The sequence below is a fragment of the Adiantum capillus-veneris genome, chromosome 12, assembly GCF_014529385.1.
Source record: "Adiantum capillus-veneris isolate H3 chromosome 12, ASM1452938v2, whole genome shotgun sequence".
NCBI lineage: Eukaryota > Viridiplantae > Streptophyta > Polypodiopsida > Polypodiales > Pteridaceae > Adiantum > Adiantum capillus-veneris.
The window spans coordinates 19114761-19134685 of NC_140942.1; the positions used below are offsets into that span (position 1 = coordinate 19114761).

The 19925-nt window shown below is 45.5% G+C and overlaps 2 protein-coding genes across 5 annotated transcripts in view; both read right to left on the bottom strand.

Annotated features, from left to right (window-relative positions):
- The window catches only part of LOC147445404 (uncharacterized), a 71414-nt gene extending 62809 nt beyond the window's left edge, over positions 1-8605 (bottom strand). Inside the window, exons 1-3 of the mRNA XM_086524579.1 lie at positions 8594-8605; positions 7722-8405; positions 6932-7561 (exon numbers count right to left, since the gene is read on the bottom strand). Of these exons, the coding sequence (XP_086380705.1) occupies positions 6932-7561; positions 7722-8405; positions 8594-8605 (1326 nt within the window). The remainder of the gene's footprint in view (positions 1-6931; positions 7562-7721; positions 8406-8593) is intronic.
- Positions 8606-8958: 353 nt separating this feature from the next.
- LOC147445405 (uncharacterized) overlaps positions 8959-19925 on the bottom strand; it is a 63224-nt gene continuing 52257 nt past the window's right edge. Inside the window, exons 1-4 of one of the 4 annotated variants that reach the window (XM_086524911.1) lie at positions 10835-12032; positions 10656-10723; positions 10508-10561; positions 8959-9875 (exon numbers count right to left, since the gene is read on the bottom strand). In XM_086524911.1, the coding sequence (XP_086381037.1) occupies positions 9106-9864 (759 nt within the window). In that variant the 5' untranslated portion in view covers positions 9865-9875; positions 10508-10561; positions 10656-10723; positions 10835-12032 and the 3' untranslated portion in view covers positions 8959-9105. Of the gene's footprint in view, positions 9876-10507; positions 10724-10834; positions 12033-19925 lie in introns of those variants that run through there. The other 3 variants (XM_086524912.1, XM_086524910.1, XM_086524909.1) reach the window with 3 other exon arrangements.

A 19925-nucleotide genomic window follows, 5' to 3' on the forward strand; every position in this document is an offset into this window, starting at 1 on the left:
AAGCAGCTTTAGGGACAGAGACATAGTTTTCTACTCAGAGACACACCAGATACCGGGACAGCGTATGCCACATGTGAAGGGTTATTTATGGGAAACAGCTGGTCGACCAGACAAGAGATCTCTACAGGGTAGCCGGGGTTCAGAAGGAGTAGCAGTCTTATTTAAAGAGGAGTTGAAACCACTACTACAGATTATCAGGAAAGATGAGCAAGCAAGGTATATGTGGGTGAGAATGAGAGCCGAGACAGGTAGATTTCTATATATCGCTATATGCTACTTCCCTCCGAGTACCTCAGTCTACTCCTCACCTAAAGGACAATCCCCTTTCTCCATATTGAATATTGACATATGGGAGTTCTCTAGAGATGGAGACATCGTTCTCTTAGGAGACTTTAATGCCAGAACGGCCAACTCTCAAGCAGTATTCTATGATACTTCTGAGGAAATGCTCAGAGAAGTGGATTTATCACAAAGAGGGCTTACTAGAAACTCACAAGATAAAGAACACACTGAATAAGGGAGACATCTCATGGAGATGGCAACTATACATGGTTTGGCCATACTTAATGGTCTAGAGAATTTCCCGTTATCTGGGGGATTCACATGCTTCCCGCACAGGCATGGGGCCAGTACAGGGATTTATATCAGCTCTTCTTCAGTTAGGACTCACATGAGGCCTGGCGCTTATTTCACGAGCACTCACCGCATCCAACGATCACTTCTCCTCAAATCTGGGGTCAATATGTAACATCATTATATATGGTATCTGGACAGCCTCCATTACCAGATCCGCTAGAGCCATGCCCTGCTACTAGTACTTTCTTTACTACGGAAATGGTGGAAAAAGCCATTGATAAGATGAAGACAAGAAGAGCATATGATCATGAGGGTTTAGTAGCAGAACATCTGATCCATGCCAGGGATCTACTTTCAGAAGTCCTTGCTCGTCTGTTTAATCGGGTCATGTGTGAAGGATTCCCTGAATCTTGGAAATTATCTACTATCGTACCTATTTTCAAGTAAGGGGATCCTATGATACCTGGGAACTACCGTACCATTATGGTAGGTCACACTTTGACCCGACTGTACGCATCCATTCTTGAACAAAAATTGAGTAGATGGGCAGAGAATGAGGGCATAAGGGCAACAGGACAAGCTGGATTCAGAAGGGGTTATTCCACTTTAGATCATATTCTTACGCTCAGAGCCATTATTGAGGAAGGAAGAGCAAACGGGAGAAGGATGTATTGTTGCTTTGTGGATTTTCGGAAAGCTTTTGATACCGTACCAAGGGCCAGACTGATGCGTAGGATGCAAGAGTTAGGGGTCCCCAAAGAGATTATTTGGGGGATCATGGCCTTATACGGATCAGTAACTGGTTATGTACGTACTCCAGAAGGGGTTTCCGACGTTCATTCCACTGTTGGAGTAAAGCAGGGATGCCCACTATCCCCTACTTTATTTGGTATGTATATAGATGAGGTATCAGATTACATTGAGAGAGAAGGTGACAAAGGTGCTAAACTTGCAGGGTCATGGATCCCTTTGCTGTTGTATGCAGATGATATTGTATTGATAGCAAAATCACCAGATGGAATGCAGAGGCAGCTAGATGCTTTACATAAATTCGCGGAGGACAGTGGACTGTCGGTAAACTTGGGTAAAACCAAAGTTATGGTGTTTAACACCACACCGCAGTGGGTTAGGAGATCGGCACCTACATTTGCATATGGCCAGGATACAGTAGAGTACACAGATGCATACACATACCTTGGGGTGGTATTTTGCAGGACCGAAGTTTACTCTTAAGAAAGCAGCGGATGCTAGATTATCTAGAGCCTCTGCGGCCTTGGGAGGGTTGGAGAGGATGTGTTCACAAGTGCAGTTTCAGGAACCACGAACAAAACTGTGGCTCTTTGATACTATGGTGGCTTCGGCTATGCTTTATGGGGTCCAGATTTGGGGACCATCTATGGATCAGAATAATTGGAAGTCAATGGAGAGACTTTTGGTATCTATGATTTCCCGATTGATTAGAACCAAGGCCTCCGTACCACACGCGATTACCCAAGCGGAACTAGCGGCCCCTCCGATAGAAATTGAAGCTCTTACCAGATCAGTGTCCTTTATGCATGGTTTGTGGGATACAAATAACTGCCGATATACTAGATTGGCCCTCGAATCCTCTCGACAATTGGCAATGAAAGGGGATACATCATGCTGGTATGCGCAACTGTCATCGTGGTTTCAGAGACACGGGTTCAGTATGGAAAGATTACCCCCCTTCCAATACTCACTTGAGGCTCCATCACTGGCAATTACACGAACGGAGATTAATAAAATGATCCGACAGGATCTTATACAGTTGGATACTAAGAGGACATGGGTAGACCCTACACAAGAACTGGGCACGAAGATGGCCGACTACAAAGAAAACTTCCTACAACTATCTGAAGATGGATTTGTGATTCGACCGAGTTACATGGATACCCACCTGTCTCATGGTTTGAGATGTGCTATTGGTCAGATTCGTACATCCTCACACCAGTTGGAAATTGAATTTGGCAGATTTAGGGGAATCCCACCTGAAAGCAGAATTTGCAAGTTATGCGGAATGGAGCCGGAGACAGAATTACACTACATATGCCACTACACAGTATACTACGAGATACGTGGGCGTTTTCACTGCCTCTTTAAAGAAGGCTTTGGACCTCTAGATAGAATCATGCAATACCAAGATCAAAGATGCTTAGGCTTGTACCTATTGGAACTACATCGGCACAGGGATAATCTAATGAGAAGACAAAGAGCACTACAGCCTCAGAGGCAGATCACAGATTTCTTCGGATCGAGTGAAGCAGGAGTGGAAGGGGAAGCAGGAAGCCAGCAGCCAACACAAAGGAGTACCCACATTTATACCAAAGGCACCCTAATTGACAGAGCGATTGAGCTTAGGAAATCGAGACGACCAAGACCAAGAGGCAGAAGCACACTTCACCGGAGGAGACTACAACAAAGGATTAAAAGCATTCTAGCCAGACACCCAGAATGCTCCTAAGAAGTTTATTTAATACTTTGTATTTAGTTTTTCACATTCACTTTCACACTTTTCACACCTAGTACTTTAGTACTAAGGTACCCAGACATTGTAACAGATTCACCACTTTGTATCAGTTTGAGCATGGCTGGAATGATGGTGTGGCCGAATGATGGCTGGAATGAATAGATCTCCCAAGGATCGTACACCCGCAGATGATCAAGCCGATAACGAAGATACCGTGTACACCATCATTCTCAGGTTTTGGACACACCTATGCACTCATCAGAGTTGTTCACACGAGATATGGCCATGCTCATGGCATATGGGATTCGGACATTCCCAGAGAAGACACCACCATCTTGGGTGGACAGACACTTACCACTTGACCTCGACACGTCAGATCACTTGCTTAATTAGGAGCATCTACATGGACTCAGGGAGAGGATCTTGGATCTCTTCTTGGACAAGTTCATTGCTTGGATCTACAGACTGGAGTGGGACTTCAGTGCTTTGGACTCTCTTGCAGAGTTTACCCGCGAGCTGCGAGAGATCAGGCATCCCCCGACTACATCCGGAGTCACCCGGAGCTTGGCTTGGATGGTAGTGCAGTTGCTCTTCTACACTCTTGATCATTTGGATTGCTACCTTCAGAGTTTCTTACACTCATCCTCGGTAACCTTACAACAGACTTATCCCCCGACTTGGGCAGTAGGCCACTCCCAACTCATTCACATTGAGAGCCACACACCGAGATGCGGTTTAATGACGTTGTTGGCGCAGATTCTGTTTTGGTTGACACCGAAGGATTCGAGGCAGGAGATACAGGCAAGACGGCGCAAAGAGATTGGTCTGGCCTTTCCTCTTCTCCGAGGATATGGACAGCGCAGATTGCTCAATCTGACTTTCCTACCTCTACGGGATGATCACAGTGCAGACAATTAGGCCATTTATTGGGATCGTGGAATTTTTGCAGTGGGCGGTACGCGCTAGGACCTTCACGACGAGGAGATCCATCGCGATAGATACGAGATCTATTGGCTGCCAGTACAGAGAGGTGCTTTGCTCGCGGTTGCAGACAAGTTCATCACCCGATTCACCCTTTTCCGCTGCACCTTTTACACGCCCCTACCCACTCCCCCTTCGCCCTTACTCCCCCTCACCCCTCACTACCCAACATTTGCCTACCCACCCCCCTCGCCCTCGCCCTCGCCCTCGCCCCTAACCACTTCCTCCTCGCCCCTCACTACGCTCTTACCCTTGCCCCTCACTACCCAACGCTCGCCCCAACCCTCCTCTCGCCCTCTCCCCTAACCACTTCCCCCTCACCCCTACCCTCGTCCCTAACCACTTCCCTCTCGCCCCTATCACTCCCACCCTCAACCCTACCCACCATGCCCCCACCCCTATCCACAAACCCCTCGACCCTACCGTAAACATTGCATCTCGCCCTCCTACCCGTGCTTTCGCCCTAATCACCCTACCCTCCAGCAAATCGTCTCCAATATGCAATCTCCTACTCTGCAACTACCCCTATCGAGTGTGCAGTACTCTTCTATGGAATTACCAAAACAGCTCTATGCACTACGCTCCAACACCTGTTGCACTTGCCAAAGTGCACTCTTCTGCTTTGAACAGCAATCGCCGCAAGACAAGAGAGGATCAGCTGTGCTTGGTGGTACCAGCAGACTCAACGATTTGTAACTGGAACATGTATGTTACTATGGGGGTTTTGACAGCATCTGAGAGTGCTGTTATGTACGCTTTTGTGGTCCTGTGAGGTCTTCAGATTCCTCCAATTCAGTGTAGATTCATCCAGTTCAGTGTATCAGGTACAGATTACTATTCAGTATCCAATGTGTGTCAATGTGCCATATGGCTGGAAGCCACAGGCAATCGCGTAGGGAGGCGTTAAGGATGAGGCATGCTCTTGCAGAAAAGTAGGTTAGTTCTAGAAATGAAGAGCAATCCGACAACCATAGCCATGACGTTACAGACATGACTTCGAGTGCACTTAGTGACGAAAGTTACAGGGCGCCTTCAGATGATTCGGATTCGGATTCGGATTCAAGCTTTGAATTAAGCCCCAAGCCCCTACAACGCCCACGAAGAAGATACCAAAGGGGAAAAGAAAACAAAAATCAATTAGTAAGCCATGAGATCAGTAGGCCTGCAAAAACCAAGTGCCAGGCAAAATTCACCTTAAATTTTCACCTGCGGCCACCTAAGCCATCTCTTTGCGAAGTACTCTCCAATGATCGGCTGCAAAGATTGGGTCTAAATGCATTGGCTCACGAAGATTTACTGGTTGAAGTTCTGGTTGCTATGGTTCATGATCTTTTGAACCTTTTTCCAAAGGTACGGGGTCACACTCTGACTGCGACACGGATTGGTCATGCACTGGGGATGAAGCTTCTCATCTTTGAAGCCGACTACACACACCTACTTCCAGGTTTCTAAAGATGCTACAATCAAGGCATTCAAGAATTATTTCAAATTGATCGCCCAGACTACGCAAGGAACAAAACGCGTTAGGCAGTCTTCGAATAGTACTTTCTGGTGAGGGATGCCAAAGAGTCATAAAGAAGGTGTGATGTCCCCGCTACATTTCCACATTGTGATGGCCTGTACTGCCTTATTCACACTATACCTTGTGGATTTTATTAAATACTTTATACATCACTACAATTGAGGGAAAAAAGATTTAGAGCCCAGGTCCAACCACATAGTCTAGGTTTCAATGTTTTGCAACCCCCATGTTGGCCTAGGTCATTATCATCCATGTCAGCCCTATAAGCGTGGATGAGGATACACAACACGTGCACTCAAAAACGAAGAGGAAATCTCTTCGTGAAAGACACAGCAAAGAGAAGAAACATGCTATCAAAGTCAACGATGCGGAAGCGTACACAAGCAGGGAGAATACACGAGAGAGAGATAATGCTGAACCAACCAACCTTGGCAATGAAATGATGATAATACAATGGGAGCTGAGGGTTGCTTATATAGCAACCTCAGTGAATTTCCCTACCCAGACTTTGACAAATAAGTAAAATAAATACCTAAAAGCCAAACTAAATGGGATCACATTGGGCAGTTCACTTGAGATGCCAAAACTCTAACAGACCAACAGGGGAGGCAAGGCGAGGCAGGCAAACGGCACCGGGCGACGCAGCAACAAGGAAAATGCGAAGGCCATGAGGGCGTCAGGTGGCATCGGGCTACAGCGACAGAGAGGCGAGGTCAGACGGGTGATTTTTTTTAAATTTGTTGCGCAATGTCGCGTGTGTGCTCGACTGGTTACAGGGACTTCATGGGAGTTGTTTTGATATAGCAGCTCTGAGTTCGAATCTTGAGTCTCTTTTTTTAAAGGGTCGGAATGTCAAGGTGGAAGGTGGGAGGTAGACCTTAGATGGGAGGAATCTTGCAAGAATCTAGCAAACTAATGAATAATCATAATTTACTATTTCAACCTATTCGAGTTGTTACTTTAGCCACGAGTAACAACTCGAATAGGTTGAAATAGTCAATTTTGATACGAGCCAGCAGTCAACCCCCGTTTCTCACAACATCGAGACGCCTCCCCTGCCTTGAAACGCAGAAACGCCGTTTCCAGCGTTGGGGATGGCGTTTCCTGCAATACAACCTGAAACCGGCCTCCATCTCCAGTTCTGCTGTGTACACGACTTTGTGCCCAGCAGCTCAACTGCATTAAGTTGGATCCGCAAATCTCTGCCAGATAATGGTCAATTAAGAAGGTACAAAAAGCATTATCAGTACTGGATACATGAAATAGAGAGAGCTGTGATCTTCTTATTCATGTGTGAGATCACTATTAAGTAGTAAAAACAAATAGACACAGGATTCCAATTTTTTAGGGCTATCAAAGCACACCTTGTAGAGAAAATCATTGCAAGATACAGTATTGTCATCTGCTGAGGCCTCTTTAAAGCTATTTGTTGCATCATCATGCTCTACGAAATCGCTCTGTAAATCACTAGAGCTCTTCATGTCATGTGATATATCTCTTTCTATATCTTCATTGTTGTAATGTAGTTGCTCCTTGTCAGTCACCTTAGACCCCCCCCCTGACTGTCCTTGCTCTAGAGATCTTGCTTCTTTGCCTCCAACTACGAGTGGGCATTGAGGATCTGAAAAAATCTGTTTAATATTATCATGGCAAGCTGTGGCATAATCATCAAACCATACCCTCTCCACTGAAATGCCAATATCGTCAACTGCTGCATATTCATAATCGTCATCTTCATCATATCTGCTAGATTCAATCGCCATACGAAACCTCTTTCTGGTCCTGAACCCTCTCCAAACTGCCTGCATTCTTACTACGGCAGCTTCCTGAATTCTTTCTTCAGCACAAAGCTTTTCCAGGAAGTTCCATTTTCTAATTCTCCATCCCCTCCACAAAGCCTGAGTTTTCACAATGGCAGCTTCCTGCAATCTTTTCTCTTCACGAAGCTTCTCCAGAATATTCCCTTTTCTGATTCTACATCCCCTCCACACAGCCTGCACTTTAATAATCAATTTACAGCTTTTCTTTTTCCTTTTATGCTTTCTTTGCTCAAGATCTAGTGCCTGATAATGTTTTCTAGCTAAGAATCCTCTGATAGTTGCTTGTAGCTTTACTAGTTTGTCAATGTTCACAATCTACTTTATTTTGGAGTACCTCTCCACCATCCTTTCTGCAAACAGCTGCCTCTTCCAATGTACAAGTCATAGAAACTCTGATCCTCTCGCATTCGTGAGCAAAGCGTATATCAGCTTTACAACATTGGTCATGTCTTTCTGGTTTACAGACTGCTTCACTTCGGAGTAACCCTTCATCATCCTTATAGCAGATAGCCAGCAAGCAAGGTGGAGAACCCTCACTATTCTCACACTCATGAAAATGGAGTGCATTGGTTTTACTTAGATGTGTGTCTTTTGCATACAAAGGGAGCTGCACACCTTCATCTTTGTCAGAAGCAACCTCAGCAAGCAGCAGGCACCTATGATCTATAGATAAGAGCTGAGAAAACAGTTCCACCCATAAGCATTGAAATGGCAAGACGAAATGATTCATTGAGATCCCCACAAGCTTACTGAGCTCAGGAATCAAAGATGAGACAACTTGAACACCTTCATCATCTGCACGGTACGTGATGGAGTCATTGCTAGTGTCATAAAAGCACTCCTTCCAAGCAGTTAAGGGTGAGTTTATGTCAGGCTGCTTGAATATTCTTGTACTTGTCACATCCCAACTACTTCCATTCACAGGAATCACCTTAGACTTGAAAGTATCCAAGAAAGCGTTAATAATCAGCTTTTGCTTTTTTCTACTGGAAAGTGCATTTGGGAGATAAGTACCGAGCTGAAAACGGAAAACAAACTCTTATCAAACATATCTTATCGTCATCAATTTTCCCTTTTCTCAATGCCCCTAGCATTTATCTGCTATCCTACAGTTAAAATGCTGGCAAAACAACAAAATCTGGGCCCTAGTGCAACTATTTGGTAAAAAGATGCAGGGGGGGAATCCCCGCACATCGAGTCCGCTACATATTCCTCCATTCCACTATGGTTCGAATACAATGGTAGTTATAACAGTTCTTTTTAAGGGAAAATGCTCTGAATATAAAGACCATTTGCCCTTTTTTCCAGTGACTACAAATTGGCCCAGGCATAGTCTGAGATGTCTTCGTATGTTCGCTTGTGTTTATCTTGAATAAGATGATGTTCCTTAACAAAAGAGGCTTTGCAATAACACTAACTTGGCTAATTGATTAAGTCAAATCTGTACAAATGTTTTAAATCATACAAAGGAGATTATGCACAGGTATTGGCTATCCCATGCTAATTGACGCAAACAGTGTAATAGATAACAATGTCATAATTCGGTTTGGCTGCTGTCACTCCTTGTGAGAAGGTTTTGTCTTGCTAGCAGATGTTTTTAACAATTTCAATGAATAAGGATTACTCAAATTCCTGAATGAAAAAATGAAACACAGACAAGCGACAAGATAGAAACATGTTATGTTTGCAACAATCTACAAAATTGCAAGTAATGTGATCTAAACACTGTAATCTACCTGAGTAAGTAAATGTTTTGCAATCATCAAGTGAGGCCATGCTTGACTACTAAATTCTCTTGCCACACAAGTCTTCAATTTGGTTGAGACCGTTAAGGCTTTTGGTTCAAGCTTTTGTGTACAAGACAAAGCTAAGACTTTTGTGTGTAATTGGAGCTTCTTGTCAGTATTTGGCACCTTCATGTCATGAAATGAAACGGATTTACAATTCAAATAGAAAGTGTGTAGGAGTCTATCCTTCAAGTTCTCCACTCCTCTGGCCTTTTGGACCTTTTTCCTGTTCTTTGATGTGTGTGGAGACGACTTAACGTCCCCAATTTTGTCTATCTGTGCTTGCCCCATCCTCAACTGTTTCAAGCCTTTGGCAGGTCTCCTTTCATTACTTTCCAGTTTTGTGGTCCAATCCTCATTCTTCGTTTTTAAAGTTTCAGCATACACAAATGCATCTTTCAAGCCGTAGCTGTCCTCTTGATCAAGACTACAAAGAGGGCGAATGAAATTCTGCAGAGCTAAAAAACAGTTCTGCGAGCCACAATTTTGCAGAGGCTCTAGGTCTGGTCTTGGTGAAGTTGACCCTTGTATATCTTCAACCACTGCATCAGTGTGACTGTTTGACGAGAAAATGGACTGCTCAAAACGCAATAGTTTTTCACTCTGTAACTGCAGTCCACCCAGAAGGTTTTCGAAATGATCTGCAAAATGGTCTTCTGCATACTGTCTTTTCTCCTCCAGAACTTCCATTTGTGAATCCCCTGTACACAAAGCAGGGTTAAACATAATGTCAGCCGCTTCAGTATCAACCCAAACTTGATCATCATAAACAAGTTCATTTTATGCGATGAAAGATGTGCAAGCCTCAGCACAAACATGGCACTGTCATACATAGATGGCCTGGTTTCTCCATCTATGCATTGTAGAGATCCATACCATCTATTTATGGTAGGGTCATGTTCCAATATATCTTCCCATTATATTATATACAGCAATGAAAAGGGAAGAGCAGCTTCATATAAGATGTTTAGAAAGGGTAATCTCTTGGTTTACCCCCTTGTTGTAATTTTGAGACTGCATTGCATCTTTTCTGACCTGGGGTATGTGCTATTTTCTTCAAAAAAAATGATGGCTTGTTTTCCCCACAATCCCTTTCAAGGAATGTGGGTTTACATGTCACCCTAGATGGTAATACAACAACAAAGTCCATGTTTCTTTGATGCTAACGTCTGCATTAACCTTTTTTCAATTAATTCTGAAGCCTCTGCCAATCCATGCTATTGCTCACGAAGCAGTACTTTGGAAATACTTTGGAACAAATGAGCACATACATTGAGTTGCAGTATGGCAGCATCATCCGATGCAAAAAATACATAGATGGAACTAGACTAACCTGATACATAAGTGACATCATCGGCATCCAAAGCTTCAAGCTCTCTTTGAGTATCTGCCTCAACATCCCACCAAGCACTAGGCTCCTTAATAGCACAATCACGCAACGTGAGCATGCAAGTTTCTGCCAAGTTGAGGTGCTGACTTACAGCATCCTCTCCAAAATTGTGTGAAGCACTTTTGGCCACAATGAGCAAATCAAAGCATCATAAAATTCCTGATGAAAAGAGTCGTAAAAATCAGTTTGAGAGCAGATTATCCACATTGGATTATGATTCATCTTCTGTACAGATTGCTGATGTGGCAAGATTGATGTTGTGATACTTACGTATGGCATGCTCATGTGGCACATACTCACGGATTCCGAACTAATGTCACGGCAATGCATTCTGACTACTGGCATGGCTGTTTAGTTTGACACTTTTTCAGGGCAATGAATGAAGAGAAAGCACTTACAGCAGGCAAGTCACCTGACAAGGCAGTAAAATATTGCAACAACACTGAACTGAACCAAAACAGAAAACTTGAACTTGAAAGAAAACGGAACACAGTAGACAAGAGACACGGAAAGGCAGAGTTCCACTCCCAGAAGCATAACCCAGAACCCCTTGTGGTATTTCTTTGATCCATAGACCAAAGTCAAAGTTTACAACCATCGAAGAGCCACTCTCTCCCCCTGAGGCATCCAGACTCCCAGTCTTGATCCCTGCTCTAATGGCACCCCCAGTCTCTTTTTTATAGGCATGACTTTAAAGGCGACTCAAATATCATAGTTGTTTTTTACAGATGCTCAAAAGCATCAAAGCCAACTGCTATTTGAGGCGCAAAAGCCATGCACAAATCAACGCTTTCCGGAACTACTGCCAAAAGTTACCCAACATCCTAAACTGCCACATCAGCATAGTCGTACGGACTGCCTCGTCAGCACCTTCAAAAAGCACCGTGTTTTGACTCAGATTTCCATCCACAAAATGCGCTACCATTTAGATTTCTTAGTACCAAGGGCGGGAGTCTTCCACAAAGGCAAAATAGAGGAGGGAAGGGCCACGTGCATAAAAAATGAGGAGAAAGAGAGAATTTGTTCATATATTTGTATATCCACCTCAGGTTCGGTGTTCCAGCCCGAACATGTCATGCCACCTCATCACTTTGTGACAACCCTTTCATACAGCAATTAGGCACGGCTTTCTCTGGAGGCAACTTTACACAAGCCTCCAAGGTTAGGAATGCAACATCTCTAGTATGTGTGAACGATAGTATGCCCCAACGATTTTGGGAAAATCGTTCATACATGGGATCTACGCAGATGTTCTCGCCAGTCCTTTTGCACGGTGACATTTGCTTTTTTGCACGGAGCTCTCTCTCTCTCTTTCTTCCATCTTTGTTTCACACACTGTTACATCCAGTTTACCGGGTACCTATTGTATCAGCTGCTACACCCACGTAGTTTTAGATTGTAGTAGTAGTAGTAGTATTTTGTTCCACTTCTAGTTCTTTTCTAGTTCTTTTGTACCCAGACATGGTATTAGATTCACTATTTTGTAACTGATTGGTCTCATAGGTCATTTTGGCCTTTTGAAGACGTTAATATAACATTTCATTTCATTTCATTTCTCTCTCTCTCTCTCTCTCTCTCTCTCTCTCTCTCTCTCTCTCTCTCTCTCAGAGGGATACCAGCAGATAGCAAGATATGCCGCTTATGTCATCTAGAGCCAAAAACAGAGTTACATTACATATGTCATTGCACAGTGTACTATGAGATACAAGGCCGTTTTCATTGTCTATTCAGAGAGGGTTTTGGGCCTCTATCTAGGGTCATGAGTTATGAGGATCAGAGATGTCTTGGATTGTATCTACTTGAGTTACACAGGCATAGAGAGTCGAGACACTTTACTGAGGAGAGCTGGAGAGAGATAGTCCAAGAGACAGATTACAGATTTGTTTACACTAGATATTGGACGCCCAGAGGAGCAGCCACCATTGCAGAGCTCTACCCGCACTCATACTACCACTACTAGAGCTCTCATAGACGGAGCATTGGAGCTAGGGAGATCTAGCTGACCACGATTGAGAAGAGGAGCTACGTAGTATCGATGTAAACTACAGCAGAGGATTCGAGCCATACTTTCTCGACGTCCAGAGTGCAGATGAGGATGGATCTCTACCATATCTTTAAACCCCCCCCCCTTCTCTCATTGTACTGGGCGCCTTTTGTAGTAGCTGGCACATCCATACAGTCCCAACTTGTAGTAGTTGTATTTTTGTTTCAGTTGTTCTTGATTCCGGACATGGTATCAGATTCACTATTTTGTAACAGCTTGGTCTTATAGGTCATTTTGGCCTTTTGAAGACGTTAATATATCACTTCATTTCTCTCTTCCGACAAATTATCATACAGAGAGAGCACTTGAGGTATCCCGCCAGCTAGCTGCGACGACTGGAGAGAGTGGATCATGGTATGCACAGATGACACAGTGATTTAGCATACATGGCTTGGATATCGAGCAGCTACCACCATTTCAGTACGACCCCGACTCACCATTCATTCGCCTCTCTCATGCGGAGAGGAATCGGGTCCTCAGACAGGATCTCTGGCAGCTGTATATCAGAGAGACATGGATCACACCGAGACAGCCTCTTCCACCAAAGAGAGACATGGATCACACCAAGACAGCCTCTTCCACCAAAGATGTTGTACTACAGAGATCAATTCTTGACTACTTTAGAGGATGGCTTCATCCAGAGGCCTAGATACATGGATGTTTATATGTCTCACAGTGCCAGAGTAGCCATTGGACAGCTTAGAGTTTCATCACACACATTGGAGATTGAGACAGTCCGAGCATCACATACTCCGAGAGACCAGAGGATATGTAGGGTATGTACAGCAAAGGCGGAGAGCGAGGAGCATTATGTTTGTAGATGTCGAGCTTACCAGGATATCCGAAGCCGCTATCCTGCCCTGTTTTCAGGGCAACCTACACTCAAAGAGCTTATGGAGTCCAGAGACCAGAGACAGCTTGGGTGCTTTCTCCTTGAGATTCAGAGACATAGAGACCTGATACTACAGTCATCCAGTGGGAGTAGACACTCCCAGCTTACAGATTTTTTTCATCGAGCGACTCCAGCACTACTTGCTACAACTACACAGAGAGGGGTCACTCTCCAGCAAGCAGATGTAATCCGAGCCAGGAGACGACCTAGAGCAGAGGGATATCGTCCTCGACGAGCACACCAGAGCTCCGGAGATCTACCAGATTCGGACACAGCATGAGCAGGCCAGACAGAGAGAGATACAGCGAGTCTTCTCTGACCCGGCTACCATACTACAGGGGCTCCTCACACCCTACCCTTCTATGCATGATATCCTACACCCTCAGTTTTCTACCGGATGGAGTTAGATTGCATCTCATCATTGTACCCCCTGAGCATATAGTTTCACATCTACTAGAGATAGAGCTCCATCCCTCAGTATACTGGCACATGTATTACACCACCTCTTATCTAATTACTGCAACACTGTACCACCTCACCTCTAGTCTTGTATCACTTTAGTTCAATTCTTTTTCAGCACTTCTTTGGATACCCAGAGGATACACACATGTAATAGGCCGAGTTCGGCCTCTAGAAGACGTTAATAAAGCTCTCTCTCCCTCTCTCTCTCTCTCTCACTCATTGGCTACAGTCTACATGCCGGTGGAAAGTGAAGGCCTTTCTCAAATGCAACCGCCTATGCTTTCACCTCGAACGTCTATGTGCTTCGCAAGACGTTGACGTGGTGCAGAGAACAGGAAAGGAGTGCATTCCCATTGTCTATCAAGTGTCGTCCATACTCAGTGTGTTCCCCATCCTGTGATAGTTTGGATAGGCCCGTCTCTGCAACATCCAGCTCTCTCAGCATTTCCTCTGAAGTATCATAAAATACTGTCTAATGATGGGCAGTCCTAGCATTGAAATCCCTAGAATGATGATGTCACCATCTCTAGAGAACTCCCATATGTCATTATCCAAAATAGAAAAGGGGGGACTCTCCTCTGGGTGGTGCATAAACTGACGTACTCGGGGGAAAGTAGCAAATAGCTATGTAAAGATATTTGCCGCCTGTCTCTGCTCTCAATCTCACCCACATGTACCTAGCTTGCTCATCTCTGCGGGCTATATGTATCAATGGCTGCAACTCCTCCCTGAATAACATTGCCACTCCTCCTGAGCCCCGCCCTCTGTGCTCTAATCGTGTGTCCTGTCTACAGGCTGTCTCCCATCTATATCCACTAATGTGAGGCATAGACTCCCAAGGGCCTGATGTGTCTCAGAGTAGAAGACGATGTCTCTTCCCATAAAACTATCCTCAAAAGCACCCACATCAAGGCGCATAGATCCATTACAATTCCAGGTGGCAACTTTGAGTGTGGTGCCATAGGTCTCGCACAGTCATGTGGAGCGCCGCTCTACAATCACCACCCGACCATCTCTGTAGAAGGCCATCTTTCCCTTCTCCCTTGCAGCTTGAATCTCTCGCATTACCTCTCCCTTGCCGCTTGAATCTCTAGCATTACCTCTCCAAAGTCATGCGGTACGAGGATCAGAGATGCATGGGTTTGTTTTTGCTCGAGCTACGCAGACACAGAGAGAGCTTGATGAGAGGAGAGGCTAGCCAGTCTCACAGACAGATCACAGACTTCTTTAGAGCTTCCACTAGACACCCGGAGGAGCTACTACCACAGCAGAGCTTGTCGCCTCACACCAGAGGTACATTGATCAACCGAGCGACTGAGCTGGGGAGATCCAGAAGCCCACGACTACGGAGGACTACACAACATCGACGGAAGCTGCATCAAAGGATTCGGATCACTTTGGCCCGATATGCACCACGCCCGGTCAGACTACTGATCATGGAGGAGATTGATGAGATCCGCCAGATGCTGGATTTCTTGTGATCTAGCTATCCCAGCTAGCTGCTTAGTTCACATCTAACAGTTTAGGATTCCATAGTATAGTATTTTATATTGTCATTCTGTCATTTTGTCATCTTGTTACTTTGGCTTTGTATCAGATCCACCACATTGTAACTTTCTAGTCTCATAGGTCACTTTGGCCTTTTGAAGACGTTAATATAACATTTCATTTCTCTCTCTCTCTCTCTCTCTCTCTCTCTCTCTCTCTCTCTCTCTCTCTCTCTCTCTCTCTCTCTCTCTCTCTCTCTCTCTCTCACCAGCTTGGGATTGAGACAGGTAGATATAGAGGCATACCAGCAGACAGGAGGATATGTCAGTTATGCCATGCAGAGCCAGAGATAGAGTTTCACTTCATATGTCACTGCACAGTCTTCTATGAGATTCAGGGATGCTTTCATTGTTTATTCAGAGATGGTTTTGACTCGTTTGATAGAGTCATGAAATATCAGGATCAGAGATGTCTCGGGTTATTTCTACTTGAGATACAGAGACATAGAGACTCACTATTGAGAGTGCATAGACAGAGACAGTCCCAGAGACGCATCTCAAATTTCTTCAGTCCGAGTACACAGAGGCAGAGGGGCCACCACCACCACAGAGCTCGGATCCCACCCATACACACACCAGCGGTACTCTCATTGACCGAGCTATAGAGTTGGGGAGATCAAGACGACCAAGACTGAGGGGAGCCACGCAACACCGACTGAGATTGCGGCAGAGGATCCACAGGATTCTAGCACGACACCCAGAGTGTCGATCAGGATAGGCTTCATACTATTGCTATATTGTATGATGGTGACACTTATCCCCACTTTGTACCTTTGTGGCATTATACCATTGCTCAGCTTACCAGGCACCCATAGGAGTCGGTAGCACTCCTATCTCAGTTTCTAGTTTGTAGTTTTCTTTGTACCCCAGACTTGGTACTAGATCCACGATTGTAATCAGTTTGGTCTAATAGGTCATTTTGGCCTTTTGTAGACGTTAATATATCATTTCATTTCATCTCTCTCTCTCTCTCTCTCTCTCTCTCTCTCTCTCTCTCTCTCTCTCTCTCTCTCTCTCTCTCTCTCTCTCCTGCAGCAGCGCGCCCCTCTTTGAACAGATGGCGGACTGCAATGACTCAAGACGTACAGAGCGCGCAGCCTCAGCAGGTCAGGTAGGGTTCTCTCTCTCTCTCTCTCTTTCTCTCTCTCTCTCACAGCAGCCCTGCGCGTTCCTTCCTGAGGGTTCCCTGCAGCCCTACACGTCCTCTGCAACACTATGCTGCCTATGTTGTTTTGCGTGTGGCCTCTGCTCTGCGCCACCGGCTGCGTGCAACTCTGCACCTTCACTGGACTGTCCTCAGCGTCCTTGGGTCCCCCCTTTTTTGCACCAATTGTGTGTTCAGGACTTCCCTCGACAGTCACTGCTTTGCACAATCTCTATACAGCTCGTGAGGTCTTCAATCCAGCACAGATTTCCAGAAAGCAGATCCGCCATTCATTGGAATCAAGCTTGACCACGGTGACTCGGGAAGGGAAGGCTGTTCTGTAAGCACCTGAGCTATCTTTGCAAAGCCCAAGGACTGGTGAGGAGCAGTCAATGTGGTAGTGCAGGAGGTTCGGCGCCTGAAAGAGTTTGGTGTCACAAAGGGTGAACTGACAAGGTATATGACAGCACAACTCAAGGACAGGGAACATCTTGCAGCCATGGCGGACAGTGTTGCTTCAATAGACAGCTTGAATTTTATAATGGAAAATGATTCTTTGGGCCACACCGTAATGGATCAACGTCAAGGCCATGAATGCTTGATGGGTGTTGCACAAACTGTCACACTTGAAGATGACCCTGCACAGGACACAGAAGCCGCCGATGTCTCACCTGTTTGCAAGCCGCGAGCAAAGGCAACCTTCATGCTCACGAATAAGCGAATGGCGCAGATGGAAAGGGAAATGAAGGAGTGGAAAACAGAGATGGAAGGATGGTGGAAGGAGAAGGCCAACCTCCTTCAGATTGTCTTCAATGAAGGCGCACAGTGGAAGAAGGAGAAAGAGAACCTTAACGCAGAAATACAGACACTCAAAGAAGAAGTCTCGGCCCTCAAACAGGAGAACCCAAACGCCGAGATACGGGCACTCAAAAAAGAAGTCTCAGCCCTTAAACAGGAGCTTGCTGATAGAGTAAGCAATGGACTAGAGGAAGGCGAATTTCAACCCTCGGTAATAGATGAAATCAAGGAAATTAAGGAACAGGTAAGGATGATCCCAGAGGAAGAGAAACTGAGTGTGGCAAAGACATCTTCATGGGCGGAGATGATAAAAAGGACACAGAAAAAGGCGGACGAGGCTGAAAAATGGATTGAGGTCGCCAAGAAAGGGAAAGGTCAAGAAACTCCTTGTACACCCACGCTTATCAACACGACTCTTGAGGAGGAACAAAGAAGGCGGATGCGGGCATTGCATGTGAGAGTGACCGGTCTCAAGGACATAAACAATGTGGAGAAAGAGGTCACAAGCCTTACATCCATGATAGGGATGGAGAAGCCTTTGCACACAAAGGCATGGAGGGTAGGTAAGAAAAGTGATGGCACGGGAAAGTCTTCAAAGGGGAGAGCTCTCATACTATGCTTCCCCTCGTTGGAAGAGAAGAAGGAATTCTTGAGGAAGAGGCCTACTCTCAAAAAGACGGGTATTTTCCTCGGTGATGACCTGACTCTCTCACAGCTCGCACATATGAGAGAGGTAATGCCAGAGATTACAGCGGCAAGGGAGAAGGGAAAGATAGCCTTCTACAGAGATGGACGGGTGGTGATTTTAGAGCGGCGTACTGCATGACGGTGCGAGACCTATGGGACCACACTGAAGATGGCTACCTGGAATTGTAATGGGTTTATGAGGTTGGACGTGGGTGCATTTGAGGATAGTTTCAAAGACAAGGATATTGTATTCTTCTCAGAGACTCATCACGCCCCTGAACAGGTAATGCCACATGTGGTGGGATACAGATGGGAAACAGCTTACAGGACAAATGCGAGATATGAGCATGGGAGTAGAGGTCCAGGAGGAGTAGCAGTGCTATTCAGAGAGGAACTACAACCATTACTGCATATTGTACGAAGAGATGATCATGCTAGATATATGTGGGTGAGACTGAGAGCTGACACAGGTCGATTCCTATATATTGCCATATGTTACTTTCCTCCCAGTACATCAATGTATGCCGCATCCAGAGGACAGTCGCCTTTCTCTCTCCTAGATGGTGATATCATTCTCCTAGGGGACTTCAATGCCCGAACAGGCAACTCGCAGACAGTCTTCTACGACACTTCAGATGAGATGCTTAGAGAGCTGGATGTGGGTGAGTTGGGACTTGACAGATGCTCAGATGACAGAGAGCAGACGGAGTATGGTTCCCTATGGGAGATACCTCATGGAAATGACGACTACACATGGATTAGCCATACTTAATGGCTTACAACGATTTCCTGGAGCAGCCGGTTTCACATGCTTTCCACATAGACATGGGGCCAGTACAGTGGATTATGTTATGACACAACCGATCTTTGTCCCTTGCATTCAGGATTTCACAGTGGGAGCTAGGCCAGTGGGCATAGCAGTAGATCATGCTCTCTTGACACTATCCGTTAAATTTCAATATAGTACAACCCAGACATCAGAACGCAGGTCACACACCCGCTATACATTTACACCAGAGACTGATTTTGTTTATTCAGACGAGATCTGGGACCGTCTATTGGAAGGCACAGTTGGCACAAATGGTACAGGTCTCTCAGTGGAATAGTGCACCATCTACTGACTGAGACACTGCATGGGGCTGCATCACTGACATACCCACACACTCAGCCGGGCAAGAGACGACATTCTGGGAGCATGCCCCAGAATACTTGGTATGATGAGGAGTGCAGAGAGATGAGAGCCCAGCTTCAGAGGGATCTTCTTTTAGGAGTCGTCACTTACAGACAGTCTCAGATTGCTTTCCGACGCCTTGTGCGACGGAAGAAGCGAGCTTACCTAGCTCAGATGGAGCGAGACTTGTATTAGATGTTCTTGAGTAGGGACTCAGGAGAGGCATGGCGACTCTTCCATGAGCACTCCCCTCCCCCAGTGATTACTTCACCTGATGTATGGGGCCAATATGCGACATCATTATATACGGTTCCTGGACAGGAACCCTTCCAGACCCTACCAAGCCTTGCCCAGCTACAACCGCTTTCTTTACACATGAGATGGTACAAAGGGCCATCGACAGGATGAAGACCGGGAAGGCATATGATCATGACGGTCTAGTAGTGGAGCACTTTATACATGCCAAGGATATGCTGATGGAGGTTCTCGCAATGTTGTTCAATCGTGCCATGTGTGAGGGATTACCTGAGACTTGGAGGTTGTCTAATATTGTGCCCATCTTCAAGCCTAGTGACCCTACAGAGCCTGGGAACTATCGCACTATTATGGTTGGACA